Here is a 19,269-nt window from a genome sequence, read left to right on the forward strand (position 1 = left end):
TTGGAGAGACAGACAGTAGGACAGCTGAGAGACAGACAGTGTAGGAGAGGCAGACAGTAGGACAGCTGAGAGGGAGACAGTGTAGGAGAGACAGACAGTAGGACAGCTGAGAGACAGACAGTGTAGGAGAGACAGACAGTAGGAAAGTTGTGAGAGAGAGAGACAGACAGACAGACAGACAGACAGACAGACAGACAGACAGACAGACAGACAGACAGACAGACAGACACACACACACACACACACACAGGTTGTGTGTGTGTGGGTGGATGGGTGTGCGCGCGTGTGCGATGTGTGCGTGCGTGTGTGGACAAGGTGTTCAGTGTTGTAGAATGTATGAATGATTCTTTGACTTCACACACACAGTCTTTCATCAAACACTCAAACTAAATAACTTCATTTGACTTTTATTTATTCATCCAAAAAAGTGCACGTTGCAACAGTAACAGTAACTCATAAAAATGTTTATCTATATGGACCAAATATTCATCAGATTAACTTTATTAAGGACACACACATACAACAACCTATGTGTTCATTCATCTACTGCAGTGGTTCTCAACCTGTGGGTCGGGACCCCCAGGGGTGTCCCCACATGATTTTTTTAAATAAAGAAAGTATATAAATAGACAATTACTGATTTAAAAGTAATCAACAAACTATACGCTATACTATGAAAACTGGTCAAACATTGGCCAAATCGTCAAATAATAGAAAGAGGCAAAAAAATCACTATCTGTGGAATCGAGTCAAACTAAGTGTAATGCCTCAACCCATACAATTCCAAGTGCTTGTCAGGGTGGGGGGTCCCCAGTTCAAATATGATTATTATCGGGGGTCGTGGCCTGAAAAGGTTAAGAACCACTGAACTGAGGTAGGCCTACTTCTCTCAGTCTGTCTCCATCTACGTTGTATGTCCAAAACCAAAAAAGTCAATCTATAAGCTCACAATGCATCACACGACTGGCTTTGAGCGCAGACCTTGTATTTTCACTACTATCGTGCATTGCTTTTAAAGTAAAAAAAACAAAACAATGCCCACTTCATCATACAAGAGTGTTGCACATTGTGCAACATTCTTGTATAAGGAAGTGGGCATTGATTTATTTATTTTTACTTTAAAAGTTGAAATATGGAGATAGGAGGTTTCTGCCTGACAGCAACGATATTTGCTATATATATATATACAGACATGAAGGAGGAACCCCCACTACATAGATAGCTTCACTTGAAAGCGCTATCATCAGTGTTGGATGAATTAATTAATTAATTCATGTTTGTTTGTTTGTTCACACATTAACTTTTCTATTATTATGTTGGATTCATGTTAATGTGTATTTTCAGACATTTAATCACCCTCACTACTTAGTACATTGACCTTTGGCGCTGTAAGATCGTCTATGTTCGGCAAATGTCCCCCCTGTGTTACTCAAAGTCAAACCATGCAAAGTGTTCTTATGTCCTGTTGTGCGTCCATTTGTTCAAGTTGTTCTTTACTTATTATTTACATTGTTCAAGTTGTTCTTAACATATTACTTACGTGACATCTATTATTGTGTTAATTTTTGTATGCTATGTTGATTCATTGAATACATTGGACCACAATGGAAACAAGTCCCCAGGCCTTTTTGCTTTTCTTTTTTTAAATTTTTGACTGATAAAATATTCAATCAATCAATCAAAAACCCTACATTTAAAGAGAGTGTTTGTTCAGTAACAGGCATAAACTCTATTAGTAATCATTCATTTCTATAGAGGGTGCGTTCGGATACATAGCACTGAGCGCACTGGCCAATACAAACTAATACGTGAGTGCGCTCCCGTTGCGCATTTCCGAACGCACAGCACCTTACAGCACCTTTTAAAGGTTCTGTAGGCTACTATATTATTATCTTTTATTTTAGACTCATATTCAGTCTCAGAAATGTTTGGAACTTTGGTTTCAATGCCTCCTGGTTTCCATAGCAACCATGATAATCCAGGGTGCTTAGTGTGGGCGTGGTGTTTGTTTTCATCAAATGACACAAAACTTCATGAAGGCATTCCTCTACCTCATTATCCCACCTACACACACACACACACACACACACACACACACACACACACACACACACACACACACACACACACACACACACACACACACACACACACACACACACACACACACACACTACAAGCTCACTGTGAGCTTGTAGGATCGGCTATGTTGTATGTAAAGCACTTTGGGTGAGTTCTCTCTGTGAAAAGTGCTATACAAATAAAATGGACTCACTTACTTATACTTACTAGATAAGATCATCACCCTATAGAAGAGCAAAGTGACTGCAACAACTACAGAGGCATCTCCCTGCTCAGCATTGTTGGCAAAGTCTACGCCCGAGTCATCTTGTCTCGCCTACAAAAGCTGGCCCAACGTGTCTATCCAGAGTCACAGTGTGGTTTCCGAGCTGGAAGGTCAACGGCAGACATGATTTTCTCCTCCTCTCCTCTCTCTTCTCCAACTTCAGGAGAAGTGCAGAGAAGGGCAGATGCCCCTGTTTATCGCTTTCATTGACCTAACTAAGGCTTTCGATCTGGTTAGCAGGGAAGGACTGATCCAGATTCCGCCAAAGATAGGATGCCCACCAAAACTGCACAGCCTGATCAAATCCTTCCACAACAACATGAAGGGGACAGTGCAGTTCAACGGTAGCTCCTCCGAGCCCTTTGGCATACACAGTGTCGTCAAGCAAGGCTGCGTCTTTGCTTCTACACTCTTTGGCATCCTCTTCGCTCTGCTCCCTCTGGTCAACCCTGACCGACGGAGGCCTATGAATATGATGACTTACTATTCTTCGGTGTGTGACATCGCCGCACAATGACGTTTTTAATAGGGAAAACTCTAACCCAATCCTAACCTCTAAATGTTTCAACCATAAAAACAACCACTTTTCTTGTGAAGACCAGATTCATGGTCCTCACAACGTCTATTTCTCATATTCTACTATACTTGTGGGGAAGTTTGGTCCTCACAAGTGCAGTGATACACACACACACACACGTTAGTCATGGTCATGGAAACTAGTGATCAGAGCTGTTTGCTCAGGAGCACACGCACGCACACACACACACACACACACGCACACACGCGCGCGCACACACATGCAGTGTATCCCATTGTTGGGTGTGGTCTTGGGTGACAGCTATTTGGGTGCGGCTCTTATAAACCAGACAGGTTTTATTTCTTTGTATGTATTTCAAAACTATATGTGTATATATATATATATATATATATATATATATTAAAAAAAAAGAAAAACGGTTACAAAGTTCTTTACAAAAACTAAATTCAACAAAAACAGAAATAAATAAACAATACCTCCGTTCCAGGTGAAACATGAGAACTGACCTGAAATTATCCTGTAGGGCGGTACACACACACACACACACACACACACACACACACACACACACACACACACACACACACACACACACACACACACACACACACACACACACAGAGGTGTGGTGTGTATAAATACACCACGCCTCTCTCACACTCAGTCACTTTCTCACAGGGAACGTCGGTGTGTGTTGCTCTGAGGTAAGATCACTCTCCTTCCCTAATAGATCCTAGCTCCTATACTAGCCATTGTACACCAGATCCCATTAGATCACAACAGAACAGAACAGGCTACAATACGCAGTAAAGATCCTGAAGTGTGGATTTAGCTCTAGAAATGGTTAAATCAAAGGAACTGTGACGATTTTACGGTGTAGAATGGAGTTGAAGTCATTCGTAAGCTGTGACATTCCAGGAGTTGAATAGAGACTTAAAGGGATACTTCACTTTCGGGCCGGGGACTCATTTAAAAAAAATATTAAAAATAAATGAAAAAAGTTATGGAAAATTCATGGCCCCCTCACGCATTAGAGTGTCCTACTAATGCGTGAGGGGGCCATGAATTTTCCATAACGTTTTTCATTTATTTTTAATATTTTTTTTAAATGTGTCCCCGGCCCTAAAGTGAAGTATCCCTTTAAATACTGTATGTTTGTGGAAGGTTTTTTTCAATTCATCAAGACATATAAAGACACACAATACTTTTTACATAATTTTTTTTGGGCAAGCTAGAAGACTTGTCTAGGTCCAGTTGCAAATTGTAAACAGGTGTCAGGTGCTCTTTTATGGCGGTTTCCACATTTTGGTGGCATAATAGTAGAATGAATTCATCCCCATGTTTGTGCCGAATCTGGGGAGAATGAGATTTGTGGAGCTCCCTCTGGCGATAACGGCACAAACTTTGTGTTGGTTGACAACAACTCTGACCACAGCTGTCAAGTGTCTTGAATATATAATGTGCAACGAGTTACGTTTTATTCTAACTCTGTTTAATCTCTGTCTTGTTTTCAGATCGAAACGTGTCAAATATGAATGTAAGTTCAACATGTCCGCTCTGCTTCTGTCACTCTCACCTCTCATCCAGTAAGTGTCACTGTGTTCACAGTGGCAGTGGTGGACAGCAACCAAGTACATTTACTTAAGTAGCCTACTGTACATGTTTCTGAGTATCTGTACTTCTTTACATACACATATATTTTATACTACACTTTGGGACAAGTACTCTACTGGTATAACTTTCTTCACTTAATTTATATAAGAACAAATTGAAGGATGTTCTTATTGACCAGGTCACATAATGTCACAGTCATTATCACACATTCCCTGATAACTTTTTTGTTTGGTTTATTTTTGTCTATTCCCTGTTTGCTTGGTTGCACTATGGAGTTGACACCCTGTAAAATCAGATATCTCAATTATGTTGGCTGATTATTATCAGTTATCTTGTTGTTGTTGTTATACATCGGTAGAGGCCTTGTATAAGCTCAGGGCTTCTTGCCTCCTCCTGGCACTTTTCTTTTTATATTTTGTGTACTGTTTTTTTTTTATTAATTTTTTTTACATTATGTGCTAAATAAATCAAATCAAATCAACATGACAATGTCAATGGTCCCACCTACTGCTAATGTCTGTCTGTCTGTCTGTCTGTCTGTCTGTCTGTCTGTCTGTCTGTCTGTCTGTCTGTCTGTCTGTCTGTCTGTCTGTGTCTCACCAGCTGGCTGATGCTCTAGGTGGTGGTGGCAATAACCAGGCAGCAGGGGGTGCTGTTTGGCCAGGAGGAAACACCCAGCCTCAGTGGCCCAGTTCAAACAACCCCGCCTGGCCAGCAGGTAGCACCATTAAAGGGATCGATTAGTCACCCCATGCAGACTTGAATTCATGGAGATGTTTTTGTGTTTTTGTCGCATTCCCAAGCCAATAATTTGATGACCAGCAGCGGTTCCGGTATGAGACACGAAGAGTCTCCTTTGTGTCTCCTACCGGAACCTTTGCCTACCGGTCCGCTCATCACATTACTGGCTTAGGAATTTGACAAAAACAAAAAAATATCCATGAATTCAAGTCTCCATGGGGTGACTAATCGATAGGAAAAAAAATGTTTTGGGGTGAACTATCCCTTTAAACACACATACTGTACAACTAACTTCTAACAGTATTGGTACCTTACTGCTATCACCACTTCTAGTTGTACTACAACTAATACTAGTAGTAATTCATGTTAAGACTATTACCTCTTATAATATTTCACTACTACTACTATACTATTAGTAAGCTGTTGTAACAGTAAAACAATAACAATACTCGTAGCACTGTTACTATAAAAAAAAAAATATTCTGTGTTATTTTATCCAGTTGTAACTCTGTGACTGTACAAATGTAAGTAAATGGACCCTTATGAGTACACTCGTAATAGTAATCATTGCTCTAGTCCAGAGTGTTTGTTCAGTAACAGGGGTCTTCCCGTCTCTCCAGCTTTTTAGTGAACAGAAAATACTGATCATTTTCAGGTGGGTTGCCAATTTCATTCAATCAGGAGAGAGTACCCATTCATCAGCTTCAATTTTGTAGTGTTCCAATTACAATTTTGTCTGCTAATTTCTTTGTATCATCACTTGTTTATCCTGTAACCTTGTATGAGTCCTCTCTCCTAATTGGATCAAATTAGTACCCCGGCTTGCAAATGTATTTTCTCTTTACTAAAGAGCTGGTGAGACAGGGAAGACACCTGTTACTGAACAAAAGAAAAATAAAGAAAAAGGAAATCACTTACACCACCTTTAAATGAACTCTGAAGATTTGCATGTGTATTAGTATGATACCAATAAGATATTGGTAGACTGTTATATAGACTGGAGTGTTATCTGCCTTCCAGGTCAACCTGCTAACCCGACATGGCCTGGAGGCCAGCCTGGAGGCCAGCCTCAGTGGCCTGGAGGCCAGCCTGGAGGTCAACCTGGAGGCCAGCCTGGAGGTCAACCTGGAGGCCAGCCTGGAGGCCAGCCTGGAGGCCAGCCTCAGTGGCCTGGAGGCCAGCCTGGAGGTCAACCTGGAGGCCAGCCTCAGTGGCCTGGACCCCCCGGTCCGAACCCCACCTGGCCCGGTCAGCCCGGCCAGCCCAGTGCCCCCGGAGGATGGCCCAGTCCTGCTCCTGGACAAGCCCCAAGTCCAGTCATCCCCACTGCCCCTCAGAAAAGCTTGGTAGGAGCTGTTTAGTGTGTGTGCATGCGTGCGTGCCGTTCAATCACGATTCGATTGTTCGATTGTTCCGGCTTGGATCAATGGAACTAATATAGTATACTTTAAGTTCTTATTTATCTGTATAATGAAAAGACAATTTCAAAGGAAAAATACAGTTATATTCATGTGATGTTATCATTCAAATCTTAGTGTTTTAACCTATAATAACCATGGTTTGTTTGTGTCTCTGATATGCAGGCAATTCCTTATGAACACACCCTGACGCACGGAGTGTACGACAAACTGCTGATCACCATCTCTGGAAACATCAGACACAACCCTGACAAGTATGTTGCCAGATGAAACTTTTTCATAGATTTCATAGATAGCTCATAGATTTGTTTGACAGCACTGTCATCAGTGTTGTATGAATTCATATTTTTTTTATTGTGTGTGTGTGTGTGTGTGTGTGTGTGTGTGTGTGTGTGTGTGTGTGTGTGTGTGTGTGTGTGTGTGTGTGTGTGTGTGTGTGTGTGTGTGTGTGTGTGTGTGTGTGTGTGTGTGTGTGTGTGTGTGTGTGTGTGTGTGTGTGTGTGATATCAGCATCAAGCTGAACTTCCTGACTGTGAACGGAGACATCGCCTTCCACTTGAACCCTCGTTTCAAAGAGGGCGGCAAAAAGGCGGTCGTTAGAAACAGCTGCCAGTCGGGGAAGTGGGGGCCGGAGGAGAGAGAAGTCAGCTCTTTTCCCTTCACAGCTGGACAGGCGTTTGAGGTGAGACATTCTACAGAACTGATTCTCAACGAGGGGTCCAGGGACCCCCAGGGGGTTCCCAGAGGACTGTTTCCCAGTCCATTTGGTTCCATTTGCACACTCTTAGGGCCCTATTTTGCGCGTCTTCAATACCAGGTCTTATGACTTAACTTAAAGTAATACTAGGTACGTTTTTCAATAAAACTAAAGTTAAATTGTATATCTTTTGTGAGTGGCAAATGTTTCACAACACCCACTCCATGAATTTCACCCCGAAAGCCTTTTATTTATATATTTTCTATTGAACGGTGTCGGGGGGGACTTTCCCGCGAAAATGACGTCATCTGGCCGGAAAACGGAAGCGGAAATGCACCGGTTTCCTGTTTGGTTGCTATTAACTACTTAGACCCCTCTATACTTACTACTGTACATACTATAGTAAAACGGACCTGAGTTGGCACTGTTCTTGGCCTGCTCTTTTTTCACTTTACACCAAAAAGTTTTCAAAAAATTGGCAATTTATGGCAATCCCCCGACCCCCAGAATAGGGATATGGTGGGGACTCACTCAGCTTCATGGGAATTGTGTGTGTGTGTGTGTGTGTGTGTGTGTGTGTGTGTGTGTGTGTGTGTGTGTGTGTGTGTGTGTGTGTGTGTGTGTGTGTGTGTGTGTGTGTGTGTGTGTGTGTGTGTGTGTGTGTGTGTGTGTGTGTGTGTGTGTGTGTGTGTGTGTGTGTGTGTGTGTGTGTTATGTCTTCGTGTTGTGTCCTATCAGATTAAGATCATGTGCACCAGCCAGGAGTTTAAAGTGGCTGTGAATGGCTCTCATCTGTTGGCGTTCAAACACCGCATGCACAACCTGCAGTCCATCACCCGCCTCAGTGTGTACAACGACCTGACACTCAGCTCTGTCACCGACACCAGACTGCCGTGATGACATCACTCCTACTCATGCTGTGTACTGACTACTGACAGATCCTCTATAGACATGAAATAGATCATTTTTTTTCTGGTGTTTTGTTTTTATTTCTCCTCACATTAGTTTTTATGCCAATTCCCCCTTCCCCCGATCACTTGGGTCTATACACATCAGGGGCCCTGATGTGTATAGACCCAAGTGATCGGAATTAATTAAGTACATTTACTCAGGGACTGTCCTTAAGTACAATTCTGAGGTAGGCTACTTTTACTTTACTTGAGTATGTACATTTTTCAATACTTTATACTTCTACTCCGCTACATCTCAGAGGCAAATATTGTACTTTTGACTCTTTGAAAACTTTAGTTACTTTGCAGATTTAGATTGGTATTACTAAACATTCATTACACACTTAAGCCCTATTATATATTTCATCTGGAAATCTCAAAAATATCTGATCTACAAGCTCACAACACATCTCTCCTCATTATACGACATGTTAGCTTGTAGATCAGCTATTTCGAAAGGTTTGACAGATTTTGAAAATGTTTAGTTATTTTACTTTGGTACCGTAAGTACATTTTGATGCCAATACCTTTGTACTTTTACCCAAGTAAAATCTTGAATGCAGGACTTTTACTTGTAACAAAGTATTTCTATTGTGGTATTGATACTTTTACTTAAGTAAAAATATACTTCTTCCACCACTGATGTATACAAAGATCTCTTTTTTAATCAACTGTTTTATTTTTATTTCATTTTCTCCCCATTTTAGTTGTTATGCCAACTCCCCATCATGTGTATAGTCTCTGTCACCAGTGATGGAAAGTAAATAAGTACATTTACTCAAGTACTGTACTTACAGTAAGTACAATTTTTAGGTACTTTACTTTACTTGTATTTCCATTTTGATACATCAGTTTTTTGAAAGTTTTCCTTATTCAAAGGCTCTCATGAGGACTGAGAACAATACAGGATTGACAGATACAAAATAAACCACAAGACCTTACGAACATTAAAAGAAAAAGGACAACCCCAAGGAGCCACTCCGTTCCCATGAGGATCCCTAGATCCAGATCCGATTTTTTTTACATTTTACTTGTGAATTAATTTATATATGATACAATACTATATATAATATGTTTTCTCACACAATGTACATCGATCAACATTTCTGTTTCCACATCAATGTAAATGTGTTAGCTAAAAAGCTCATTATAATTTGTATGTATTTCCTGGGCAGTTAAAAAAATAGTGGCCTAGAATGATCAAAAACACACACACACACACACACACACACACACACACACACACACACACACACACACACACACACACACACACACACACACACACACACACAGAGTCACACAGTGTATCCCATTGTTGGGAGTGGTCTTGGGTGGGGCTCTTATAAAACTTTTATTTCCTTACTATTTCAAAACGTTATATATGTAAAAAAGAAAAACAATTTTCAAACGAAAAGTTACAAAGTTCTTTACAAAAACTAAATTCAACAGAAACAGAAACAAACAATACCTCCGTTCCAGGTGAAACATGAGAACACACACACACACACACACACACACACACACACACACACACACACACACACACACACACACACACACACACACAGAGGTGTGGTGTGTGGGTATACACCACGCCTCTCTCACACTCAGTCACTCTCACAGGGAACATTGGCGTGTGTTGCTCTGAGTCTGAGGTAAGATCACTCTCCTTCCCTATAGATTCTATTTCCTATACTAGCCATTGTACACCAGATCCCATTAGATCACAACAGAACAGGCTACAATACGCAGCAAAGATCCTAAAGTGTGGATTTAGCTCTAGAAATGGTTAAATTAAAGGAACAGTAACGATTTTACGGTGTAGAATGGAGTTGAAGTCATTCGTAAGCTGTGACATTCCAGGCAGGAGTTGAATAGAGACTTGCTTAAATACATGTTTGTGGAAGGTTTTTCCTGTTTTGTTAAGGCGGTGTGTGTGTGTGTGTGTGTTATAAATATCCTGCTGGGAAACTTCAGCTTCACCGAGCTGATTTGATTGATTGATTGAATACTTTAACAGTTGGGGTGGGGGGGGGAGCACAGAAAGTACAGTTTAATACAAATACAGGATAGGATACGAATTGGATGCTAAAAGGATTGAACCCAAGAAAGCACTATGGCTTGTTTCCATTGGGGTCCTGTGTATTAAATTAATTTAAAATGATGGCTGCTCAGATGGTCATGATGTTTGATAGCAGTGAATGTAATAGTAATGGTTCACATTACGCTCGTCTGTAACAAGCGTCATGGCGCTACTTGTTCCTGGTTTTTGAAAATGTTCCATTTACAACCAGTACATCTACTGTACATAAACGTTCAGATTTAAAATATAAAGTGCTTACCCCAAAGCCACGGATGTAACAAGTTAAAACGCCATGGGTCTAAGTACCCGTATCTTCCGTATTGTTCAATAAAAAGCTTTTTAATCCGATTGGTGGCCATTTTATTTTGTATTTGTTTTAAATAATGTATCTTAGTGCAATACACATTTCAACAGAAAGGTGATCATGATATGACAGTCATATGACAGTCATGTTTTGGGCTATGATTATGAATGTAAGTATTATATGTGTAGTATTATTATGTTTTGGTTGTAACTGATCATTGCAACAGTCAGCTAGACAGTCTCGTTGACTGGATTATGTAACTCCTATTATCATTTTAAGAATAAAGCAGAAGTTAGAGGATACATGTCTGAACAAGACCTAGAAAAACAAATTCACACTTTCGTTTCCAGTAGGTTGCAACAGTGGTTCTCCCAACATTTTCACATCAAAGACTCCAGATTTATATGTATTTGGCCACAGACCCCCATCTGAAAAGATGTGCCAACCAGGGACAAGAGAAGATTTGTCAACATTTGTCAAAAAATAAGATGGGGCGTAATGTTTACGCTGTGCCTCATTTTGCTGGGGACACGCTGGCAACCCCTCAAGGTCCCCTGGGGGTCCTCAGACCCCACTTTGAGAACTACTGGGTTTGACTGCTGGAATAAGTGTTTTCTCATGCCTTCCCATAAAAGTTTTCGGGGCGAGCACATCTGTGACGTCAGAGTGAGCTTCTGTTGGCTTCAGTTCATTAATCCTCACCCCCTTCATGTTGCCATGTTTGGCTTTGTAATACTTGCTTATATATATATATATATATATATATATATATATATATATATATATATATATATATATATATATATATATATATATATATATATATATAGCCTATGCACTCTTCATTTTGTCTATTTTATGTAAAGCACTTTAGGATTGTGTTTGCGTATGAGGAGTGTGCTACACAAATGAAACTGCCTTGCCTTGCCCATGTGTGACCTGTCAGGACTTGCCTCTGTTTCAGATGGTTGTTTATTCAAACTGTGTACATTCATACTGCTTCTCATTTGCAAAACCGGGATTGGATTTCATACTAAACGTTTTCACGCACACACAAGACAAACATTGCATTAAATTGATCCAAATAACATCATATTTATAAAACTGCACTCACTCAGACATACACACACACACACACACACACACACACACACACACACACATACACATACACATACACACACACACACACACAGTAAGGTGGCAAAAAAGAAAACAAAAAAGTATATAAATAAGATGTGCAACATGCGATATACAATATTCAACACTATACACACTCACAAAGTAAAAGTACAAGAGAACACACAGAACAGAAGCATACCCTACTGAACTGATTGTTTCTGAGCAATTAGCCCGCTAGTGAGATGATTGCTTGGCCCATCGTGGGCCTCCATTATACATCTTCATAGCCTTTTTGATTGAATACTTCATTAACAGTTTGTAAAAAGTACAGAGGTACCGTTATACAATAATGCTAAAAGGATAACACAAAGTGCCCTTAGGGCTTGTTTCCATTGTGATCCTATGTATTCAATTCATCAAGACATATAAAGACACAGAATACTATACAAGAAATCATCTATACTAGGAGCAGTAAAAGTATATTTACAGAAAAAGTGGGGGGGACTTTTTTTTGGCAAGCTAGAAGACTTATCTAGGTCCAGTTGAAAATTGCAGACATGTGCTCTGACCACAGCTGTCAAGTGTTTTGAATATAAAATATGTAATGAGTTGCGTTTTATTCTAAGTCTGTTTAATCTCTGTCTTGTTTTCAGATCGAAACGTGTCAAATATGGATGGATCAATGAATGTAAGTTCAACATGTCCGCTCTGCTTCTGTCACTCTCACCTCTCATCCAGTAAGTGTCACTGTGTTCACAGTGGCAGTGGTGAACAGCAACCAAGTACATTTACTTGAGTACTTTACATCTTTTTGAGTATCCGTACTTGAGTATTTGTATTTTTGGACACACACACACACACACACACACACACACACACACACACACACACACACACACACACACACACACACACACACACACACACACACACACACGTAGAGTCCTCGTATAAGCCCTTTGGGCTTCTTGCCTCCTCCTGGCACTTTTCTTTTTATATTCTGTGTATTTCTTTAAATTATTGTTTTTACATTTTGTGCTAAATAAATCAAATCAACATGACAATGGTCCCACCTACTGCTAATGTCTGTCTGTCTGTCTGTCTGTCTGTCTGTGTCTCACCAGCTGGCTGATGCTCTAGGTGGTGGTGGCAATAACCAGGCAGCAGGGGGTGCTGTTTGGCCAGGAGGAAACACCCAGCCTCAGTGGCCCGGTTCAAACAACCCCGCCTGGCCAGCAGGTAGCAGCACCATTACACACGCACGCACGCACGCACACGCACACGCACACACTCACTTCTAATAGTATTGGTACCTTACTGCTATCACTACTTCTAGTTATACTACAACTAATAGGCCTACTAGTAGTAATTAATGTTAAGACTATTACCTCTTATACTATTTCACTACTACTACTACTACTACTATACTATTAGTAAGCTGTTAACAGTAAAAATAATAACAATCCTTGTAGCACTGTTACTAATGGACCCTTATGAGTACACTCGTAATAGTAATCATTGCTCTAGTCTAGAGTGTTTGCTCAATAACAGGGGTCTCACCCGGTCAGACAGGGAAGACCCCTGTTACTGAAAAAAAAAGAAAAAAGAATCCCTTACAGCACCTTTTTAAATTAACTGAAAAATGAAATGAAAAAGATTTGCATGTGTATTAGTATGATACCAGTAAGATATTGGTAGACTGTTATATAGACTGGAGTGTTATCTGCCTTCCAGGTCAACCTGCTAACCCGACATGGCCTGGAGGTCAACCTGGAGGCCAGCCCCAGTGGCCTGGAGGCCAGCCTGGAGGTCAACCTGGAGGCCAGACTCAGTGGCCTGGAGGTCAACCTGGAGGCCAGCCCCAGTGGCCTGGAGGCCAGCCTGGAGGTCAACCTGGAGGCCAGCCTCAGTGGCCTGGACCCCCCGGTCCGAACCCCACCTGGCCCGGTCAGCCCGGCCAGCCCAGTGCCCCCGGAGGATGGCCCAGTCCTGCTCCTGGACAAGCCCCAAGTCCAGTCATCCCCACTGCCCCTCAGAAAAGCTTGGTAGGAGCTGTTTAGCGTGTGTGCATGCGTGTGTGCCGTTTTTACTGTTTACTGTTTTAAGTATGTGTTAAGTTGTTATGACCCTAGGGTCATATTATGTATTTTCTTGTGTTTTTCCCCCTCATTGGTGTGTTTGTGAATGAGTGGTGAGGAGTGAGTGATTTGAGTACCAGCTGGTGTGAATGGTGACTGAGTGGTGGCTGAGTGTGAGTGACTAACTAGTATGTAGATTCTCGCAGGTGATTGGCTCCTATCTTCTTGGGCGTCACTATAAAGCTTCCTGCTTCCAGAAGTTCAGATGTCTTTCTCCTAGCCAGCCTCCAAACACCAGTGTGCTGTAATGTGTTAATGTTTATGTGTTAAAGATGTGCGTGTAGGGGTGAGGAATCTCTTATGTATTAGTAGTTGTTTTGTAGATCCCACCCTGAGGTAGTATGTATATATTGTCATGACTTTTATCTTAACTTAGTAAATAAATTCTCAATGCTTGGGATTTTGAACATGTGTTGTCTGGCTGTTTGGGGACTGGGAAGGAGGGAGTCCACTTTTGTGTTGCGACCATAGGCTCCCCTAGGCCGGGTCGTAACATAAGTGATCAGATTTAATTCAAGCGATTGTTCCGGCTTGGATCAATGGAACTAATATAGTATACTTTAAGTTCTTATTTATCTGTATCACAATAAAAATGCAAATTTTCCAAGTTTTAAAGAAAAAATACAGTTATATTCATGTGATGTTATCATTCAAATCTTAGTGTTTTAACCTATAATAACCTTGGTTTGTTTGTGTCTCTGACATGCAGGCAATTCCTTATGAACATGCCCTGATGCACGGAGTGTACGACAAACTGCTGATCACCATCTCTGGAAACATCAAACACAACCCTGACAGGTGTGTGTGTGTGTGTGTGTGTGTGTGGTAATAGTCAGCAGGCATATGCAATGCCAGTTGGTACCACAGGGTGGTGCACTGCTCCCTTTTGTTTTGCTGTTCGTCTCAGTGTGTACAATATATCTGACGTCAGATATATTGTCAGGGGTCTTTTTCAGGCCAAGGACCCCTTAGCTGAGAGAGAGATGTAGCAGGGACCTCCACTACATATTGTATAAAACTGTGTTGCCAGATTAAACTTTTTCATAGATTTCATAGATTTGTTTGACAGCACTGTCATCAGTGTTATATTTTTTGTTTGTTTGTTTACGCATGATTTGTTCTAATCAATATGTTGGCTTCATGTCAATGTGAACTTATTGATCTGCTATTTTCGGCGAATGTTCCTCCCAAGTGGTTAATGTAAAAAAAACTAAAACAAAAGAAAAAGTTCATATCAAACAAAGATTTGGTGGCCCCTCTGTAGTAACTCTGAGGACCCCCTGTTGAAGACCCTGTTGAAGACCCTGTGTGTGTGTGTGTGTGTGTGTGTGTGTGTGTGGATCAGGATCACGCTGGACTTCCTGACTGTGAACGGAGACATCGCCTTCCACTTGAACCCTCGTTTCAAAGAGGGCGGCAGAAAGGCGGTCGTTAGAAACAGCTGCCTGTCGGGGAAGTGGGGGCCGGAGGAGAGAGAAGTCAGCTCTTTTCCCTTCACAGCTGGACAGGCGTTTGAGGTGATACATTCTACAGCACTGGTTCTTAACGTGGGGTCGAACTGTTTACCGGTCCATTTGGTTCCATTTGCACACTCTCAGAGTTAAATGAACACTGAGGATTGGGGGGTCCCAGAGATAAACATTGTATCAAATGGGGGTCCAGGATGTGGCTTCCCTCCGCCGAACACGGGCCAATTGTGTTCGTATATTAGAACAGACGCTCGACAAAGCCGGATGCACCACGGTGGCTTCAAACCCACAACCTCTTCGGTGGTGGGCAGGTAGGCTACTTTACCACTGCGCCACCCCAGCGCACGGTTGGTACTTTGGAGCGTTGTGGGCATCAATAAACATTCTGTGCGCTTAGTAAGAAACGCTCTGGACAAGATATCCAAAGTGCTCCTCCGCTGAAAAACTGCCCCCATTGCTTTATTAACTACTTAGACCCCTCTATACTTACTGCATACTATAGTCAAGCGGACCTGAGTTGGCACTGTTCTTGGCCTGCTCTTTTTTCACTTTATACCAAAAGGTTTCCCAAAAATTGGCAATTTATGGCAATCCCCTGACCCCCAGAATAGGGTGGGGTTCAATTGTGAGCTTCATTGAACTGTGTGTGTGTGTGTGTGTGTGTGTGTGTGCGTGCGTGTGTCTTCGTGTTGTGTCCCATCAGATTAAAGTCATGTGCACCAGCCAGGAGTTTAAAGTGGCCGTGAATGGCTCTCATCTGTTGGCGTTCAAACACCGCATGCACAACCTGCAGTCCATCACCCGCCTCAGAGTGTGCAACGACCTGACACTCAGCTCTGTCACCGACACCAGACTGCCGTGATGACATCACTCTTACTCATGCTGTGTACTGACTACTGACAGATCCTCTATAGCAGCGCTACTCAACACGCGGCCCGCGGGCCGCATGCGGCCCGCACGCCGCGTCTTGGCGGCCCGATGGTCAAACCATTTAAATAAAAATATACATTTTAAAAATATACATTTCCGTTCAAATGTATGGGTTGCTAAAACATTTTTCAAAAACAAACAGACAGACATACATACAGGTGCGTCAATTGTTACAGGTATAATGCATAGTTTTCTATGCATTTGGGGTTTTTGGGGGGGTTTGACCCCCACATTTTCCCGCCCAGGATAGGTGTCCCTTATTTCAATCTCTGGGAGTTGGCAACCCTAACCTTGCCATACCTTAGCTTTTGCTGAACTGATGCCACTGGACATACACACAAAATAAACTGGTACAGTGAAAAGAATATGATCAGGGGTGCACATAACTGGTGCGCAGGTGCGCATGCGCACCCAAAATAAATAATGAGCACCACATCAGACGACGCGAGGCGCTTTTGCGTACCAACAGCTGGGACCGGAATTTCCAAGCTTTTATTTTTTAGCAAAACTAAAAAATAAAAGCCTGGAGATTTACTTCCTGAAGCCACACTCACACACTCACGCTAAAGCACGTGTCGGCCCCATGTACAGCCATAGGCGCAGGGGGACGCATGCTGTGATTGTGTGAGCCTCGCATCCTGACACACAGACAGGCTGCGACTCGCAGCCCGCTGCACGCAGCGGCTGTTAGAGGCACTCGTCAGTCACCGATGATGAACGTACCGTAATGGTGCAAAAATATGCCGTGAACGTCCCAAATTTGGCGGATAAAAGCAGCGCAGCACAGGGCACCAACCTTGGGGGGTTCACCAAACAGCGTGAGTGAAAAAAAAACGGCGAAATCCGGAATTTGGAAGCAAAGCGTCCTTTTTTTCTCGCGCAGCACCCCCCCCCCCCCCCCCCCGTTGACAAAACGGAAAGTTATGTGCACCCCTGAATATGATGTCAAAATGTACATTTTATTGTGTGTTACAAAATCGAAAAATCCAAAATAGGACCGTAATTTTTATGGCGGCCCCTTGGACTTTTGGTATTTTGCTGAGTGGCCCCTTAGCCATCTTAAGTTGAGTAGCCCTGCTCTATAGACATGAAATAGATCTTCGTTTTTATTTCACTTTCTCCTCATTTTAGTTTTTTTTTTTGTATACATTTTTATCCCACGATTTTGTAACCCAGTGCCAATTGTCTTTGTAATCCTGGGCGCTACACTCCCTCTGCCAGCCTAGGGAGAGCCTAGAGCCGAGCTCGTGCGTCCTTCAATGCATGAGAGCTAGCAAGCCGCTTCTTATCACCCGACAGGGGGGAGGTTCCCTGGTTAGACGTAGCGCGTGGAAGGAACACGTTATTCCAACCTGTTCCTTTCCCCTCCATCAGGCGCCCCGGCTGACCAGGGGGAGGCAGTATAGAGACCAGGATTACTGCATGTTTTTGTGAGGGTACCTACCCTAGGAGACACGGGGAGAACATGCAAACTCCACACAGAGAGGCTCATTTTAGTTTTTATGCCAATTCCCCCTGATGTGTATGGATTTAAGTGATAGGAATTAATTAAGTACATTTACTCAGGGACTGTCCTTAATTACAATTCTGAGGTCTGCTACTTTTACTTTACTTGAGTATTTAAGATTTTCAATACTTTATACTTCTACTCCGCTACATCTCGGAGGCAAATATTGTACTTTTTACTCTTTGAAAACTTTAGTTACTTTGCAGATTTAGATTGGTATTACGATTTACGAAACATTTCATTACACACTTAAGCCCCATTATATATTTCATCTGTTCGAAAATACCTGATCTACAAGCTCACAACACATCTCTCCTCATTTTACGACATGTTAGCTTGTAGATCAGGTATTTTTTTAAAGGTTTGACAGATTTTGAAAAGGTTTAGTTCTTTTACTTTGGTACTGTAAGTGTATTTTGATGCCAATACCTTGAATGCAGGACTTTTACTTGTAAAAAAGTATTTCTATTGTGGTATTGATACTTTTACTTAAGTAAAAATATACTGCTTCCACCACTGATGTATACAAAGATCTTTTTTTTTATCAACTGTTTTATTTTTATTTCATTTTCTCCCCATCACACAAGTTACAGTATTATGTAAAACAGTGACAGTGTGTAAGAGCAGCTATTGATTGATTGATTGATTTATTGATTGATTGATTCATTGATTGAATGCTTTATTAGACCCAATTTTAACATCACAGTGGTACATGTCATTTAGGCTAAAAGGATAACACAAAGTCCTGGGGACTTGTTTCCATTGTGGTCCTATAGACCCCTTAACAGACGACGTCACACTGGATCCAATCGTCATACTGGCTCCAAATGAAACCCATTCTGTCAGGTCTCGCTAGGACGCGCCTCACTAGCCAACACACAAGAGGGGGTTGGGGTGCGCTGAAGACAGTGCACCCCGAAACAACAGGTTGAGAATTGATTGCATGAAACAATGCACAGCACCCAGTCTCAATGTTGGTAAACAAACTATTGGTCTATGTATTCAATTCATAAACAGAGCATCAAATATTACACATTAATACATGTCACCAACAAATAATAACGTCTGTATATGCAAAGGAGAAAAAGGGAAAAGGAAAAATGGTGGATAGTGTAAGATTACGAAGGGAAAATAAAACTAGCTCCCCTTGTGACCTAATGTTTTATCAGGCTAATTTAGAAATAAACCAGTGATACACATCCTTTAATGTATGGTGTTAGGGCATTCCACATTGTGGTAGTGGAGTAGTAGAATGACAGCTTTCCCATGTTTGTTCTAAATGTGGGGAGAACCAGATCTTGGTCGCATCTCTGGTGTTGTGGCCGTGGGTGAAGACACAACATCCATTCAAACAGTAGTCTATACATTACACTACATCTATTCAGACAGTAGACTATACATTAGACAC

General features: G+C 41.8%; 2 protein-coding genes across 8 annotated transcripts; both read left to right on the forward strand.

Moving 5' to 3' along the window:
* The first annotated feature begins 3,494 nt into the window (after positions 1-3,494).
* Positions 3,495-18,374, forward strand: LOC308075124 (galectin-5-like). Of its 5 annotated transcripts, none has more exons than XM_080414762.1 (8): positions 3,495-3,589; positions 4,400-4,422; positions 5,103-5,217; positions 6,261-6,586; positions 6,824-6,912; positions 7,169-7,340; positions 8,094-8,350; positions 17,842-18,374. In XM_080414762.1, exons 2-7 carry the CDS (start codon positions 4,417-4,419, stop codon positions 8,250-8,252), a joined length of 867 nt encoding a protein of 288 aa, XP_080270888.1. In that variant the 5' UTR covers positions 3,495-3,589; positions 4,400-4,416; the 3' UTR covers positions 8,253-8,350; positions 17,842-18,374. The 5 variants fall into 5 exon arrangements, with proteins under 5 accessions (XP_080270888.1, XP_080270889.1, XP_080270891.1 ...); XM_080414763.1 differs by lacking the exon at positions 17,842-18,374 and having other exon boundaries at positions 6,261-6,359; positions 6,396-6,586; positions 8,094-8,327; XM_080414765.1 differs by lacking the exon at positions 17,842-18,374 and having other exon boundaries at positions 6,261-6,359; positions 6,429-6,586; positions 8,094-8,327.
* On the forward strand, positions 8,415-18,374 carry LOC308075125 (galectin-3-like). 3 transcript variants are annotated; one of them, XM_080414767.1, is made up of 8 exons: positions 8,415-9,963; positions 12,471-12,505; positions 12,942-13,056; positions 13,552-13,862; positions 14,665-14,753; positions 15,301-15,472; positions 16,128-16,330; positions 17,432-18,374. In XM_080414767.1, the coding sequence occupies exons 2-7, from the start codon at positions 12,488-12,490 to the stop codon at positions 16,284-16,286; spliced, it is 864 nt and encodes a 287-aa protein (XP_080270893.1). In that variant the 5' UTR covers positions 8,415-9,963; positions 12,471-12,487; the 3' UTR covers positions 16,287-16,330; positions 17,432-18,374. The 3 variants fall into 3 exon arrangements, with proteins under 3 accessions (XP_080270893.1, XP_080270895.1, XP_080270894.1); XM_080414769.1 differs by having other exon boundaries at positions 8,415-9,957; positions 12,477-12,505; XM_080414768.1 differs by having other exon boundaries at positions 8,415-9,955; positions 12,469-12,505.
* Positions 18,375-19,269: the final 895 nt, after the last annotated feature.

This window comes from Gymnoscopelus braueri (genome assembly GCF_963280865.1).
Source record: "Gymnoscopelus braueri genome assembly, chromosome: 19".
Lineage (NCBI taxonomy): Eukaryota > Metazoa > Chordata > Actinopteri > Myctophiformes > Myctophidae > Gymnoscopelus > Gymnoscopelus braueri.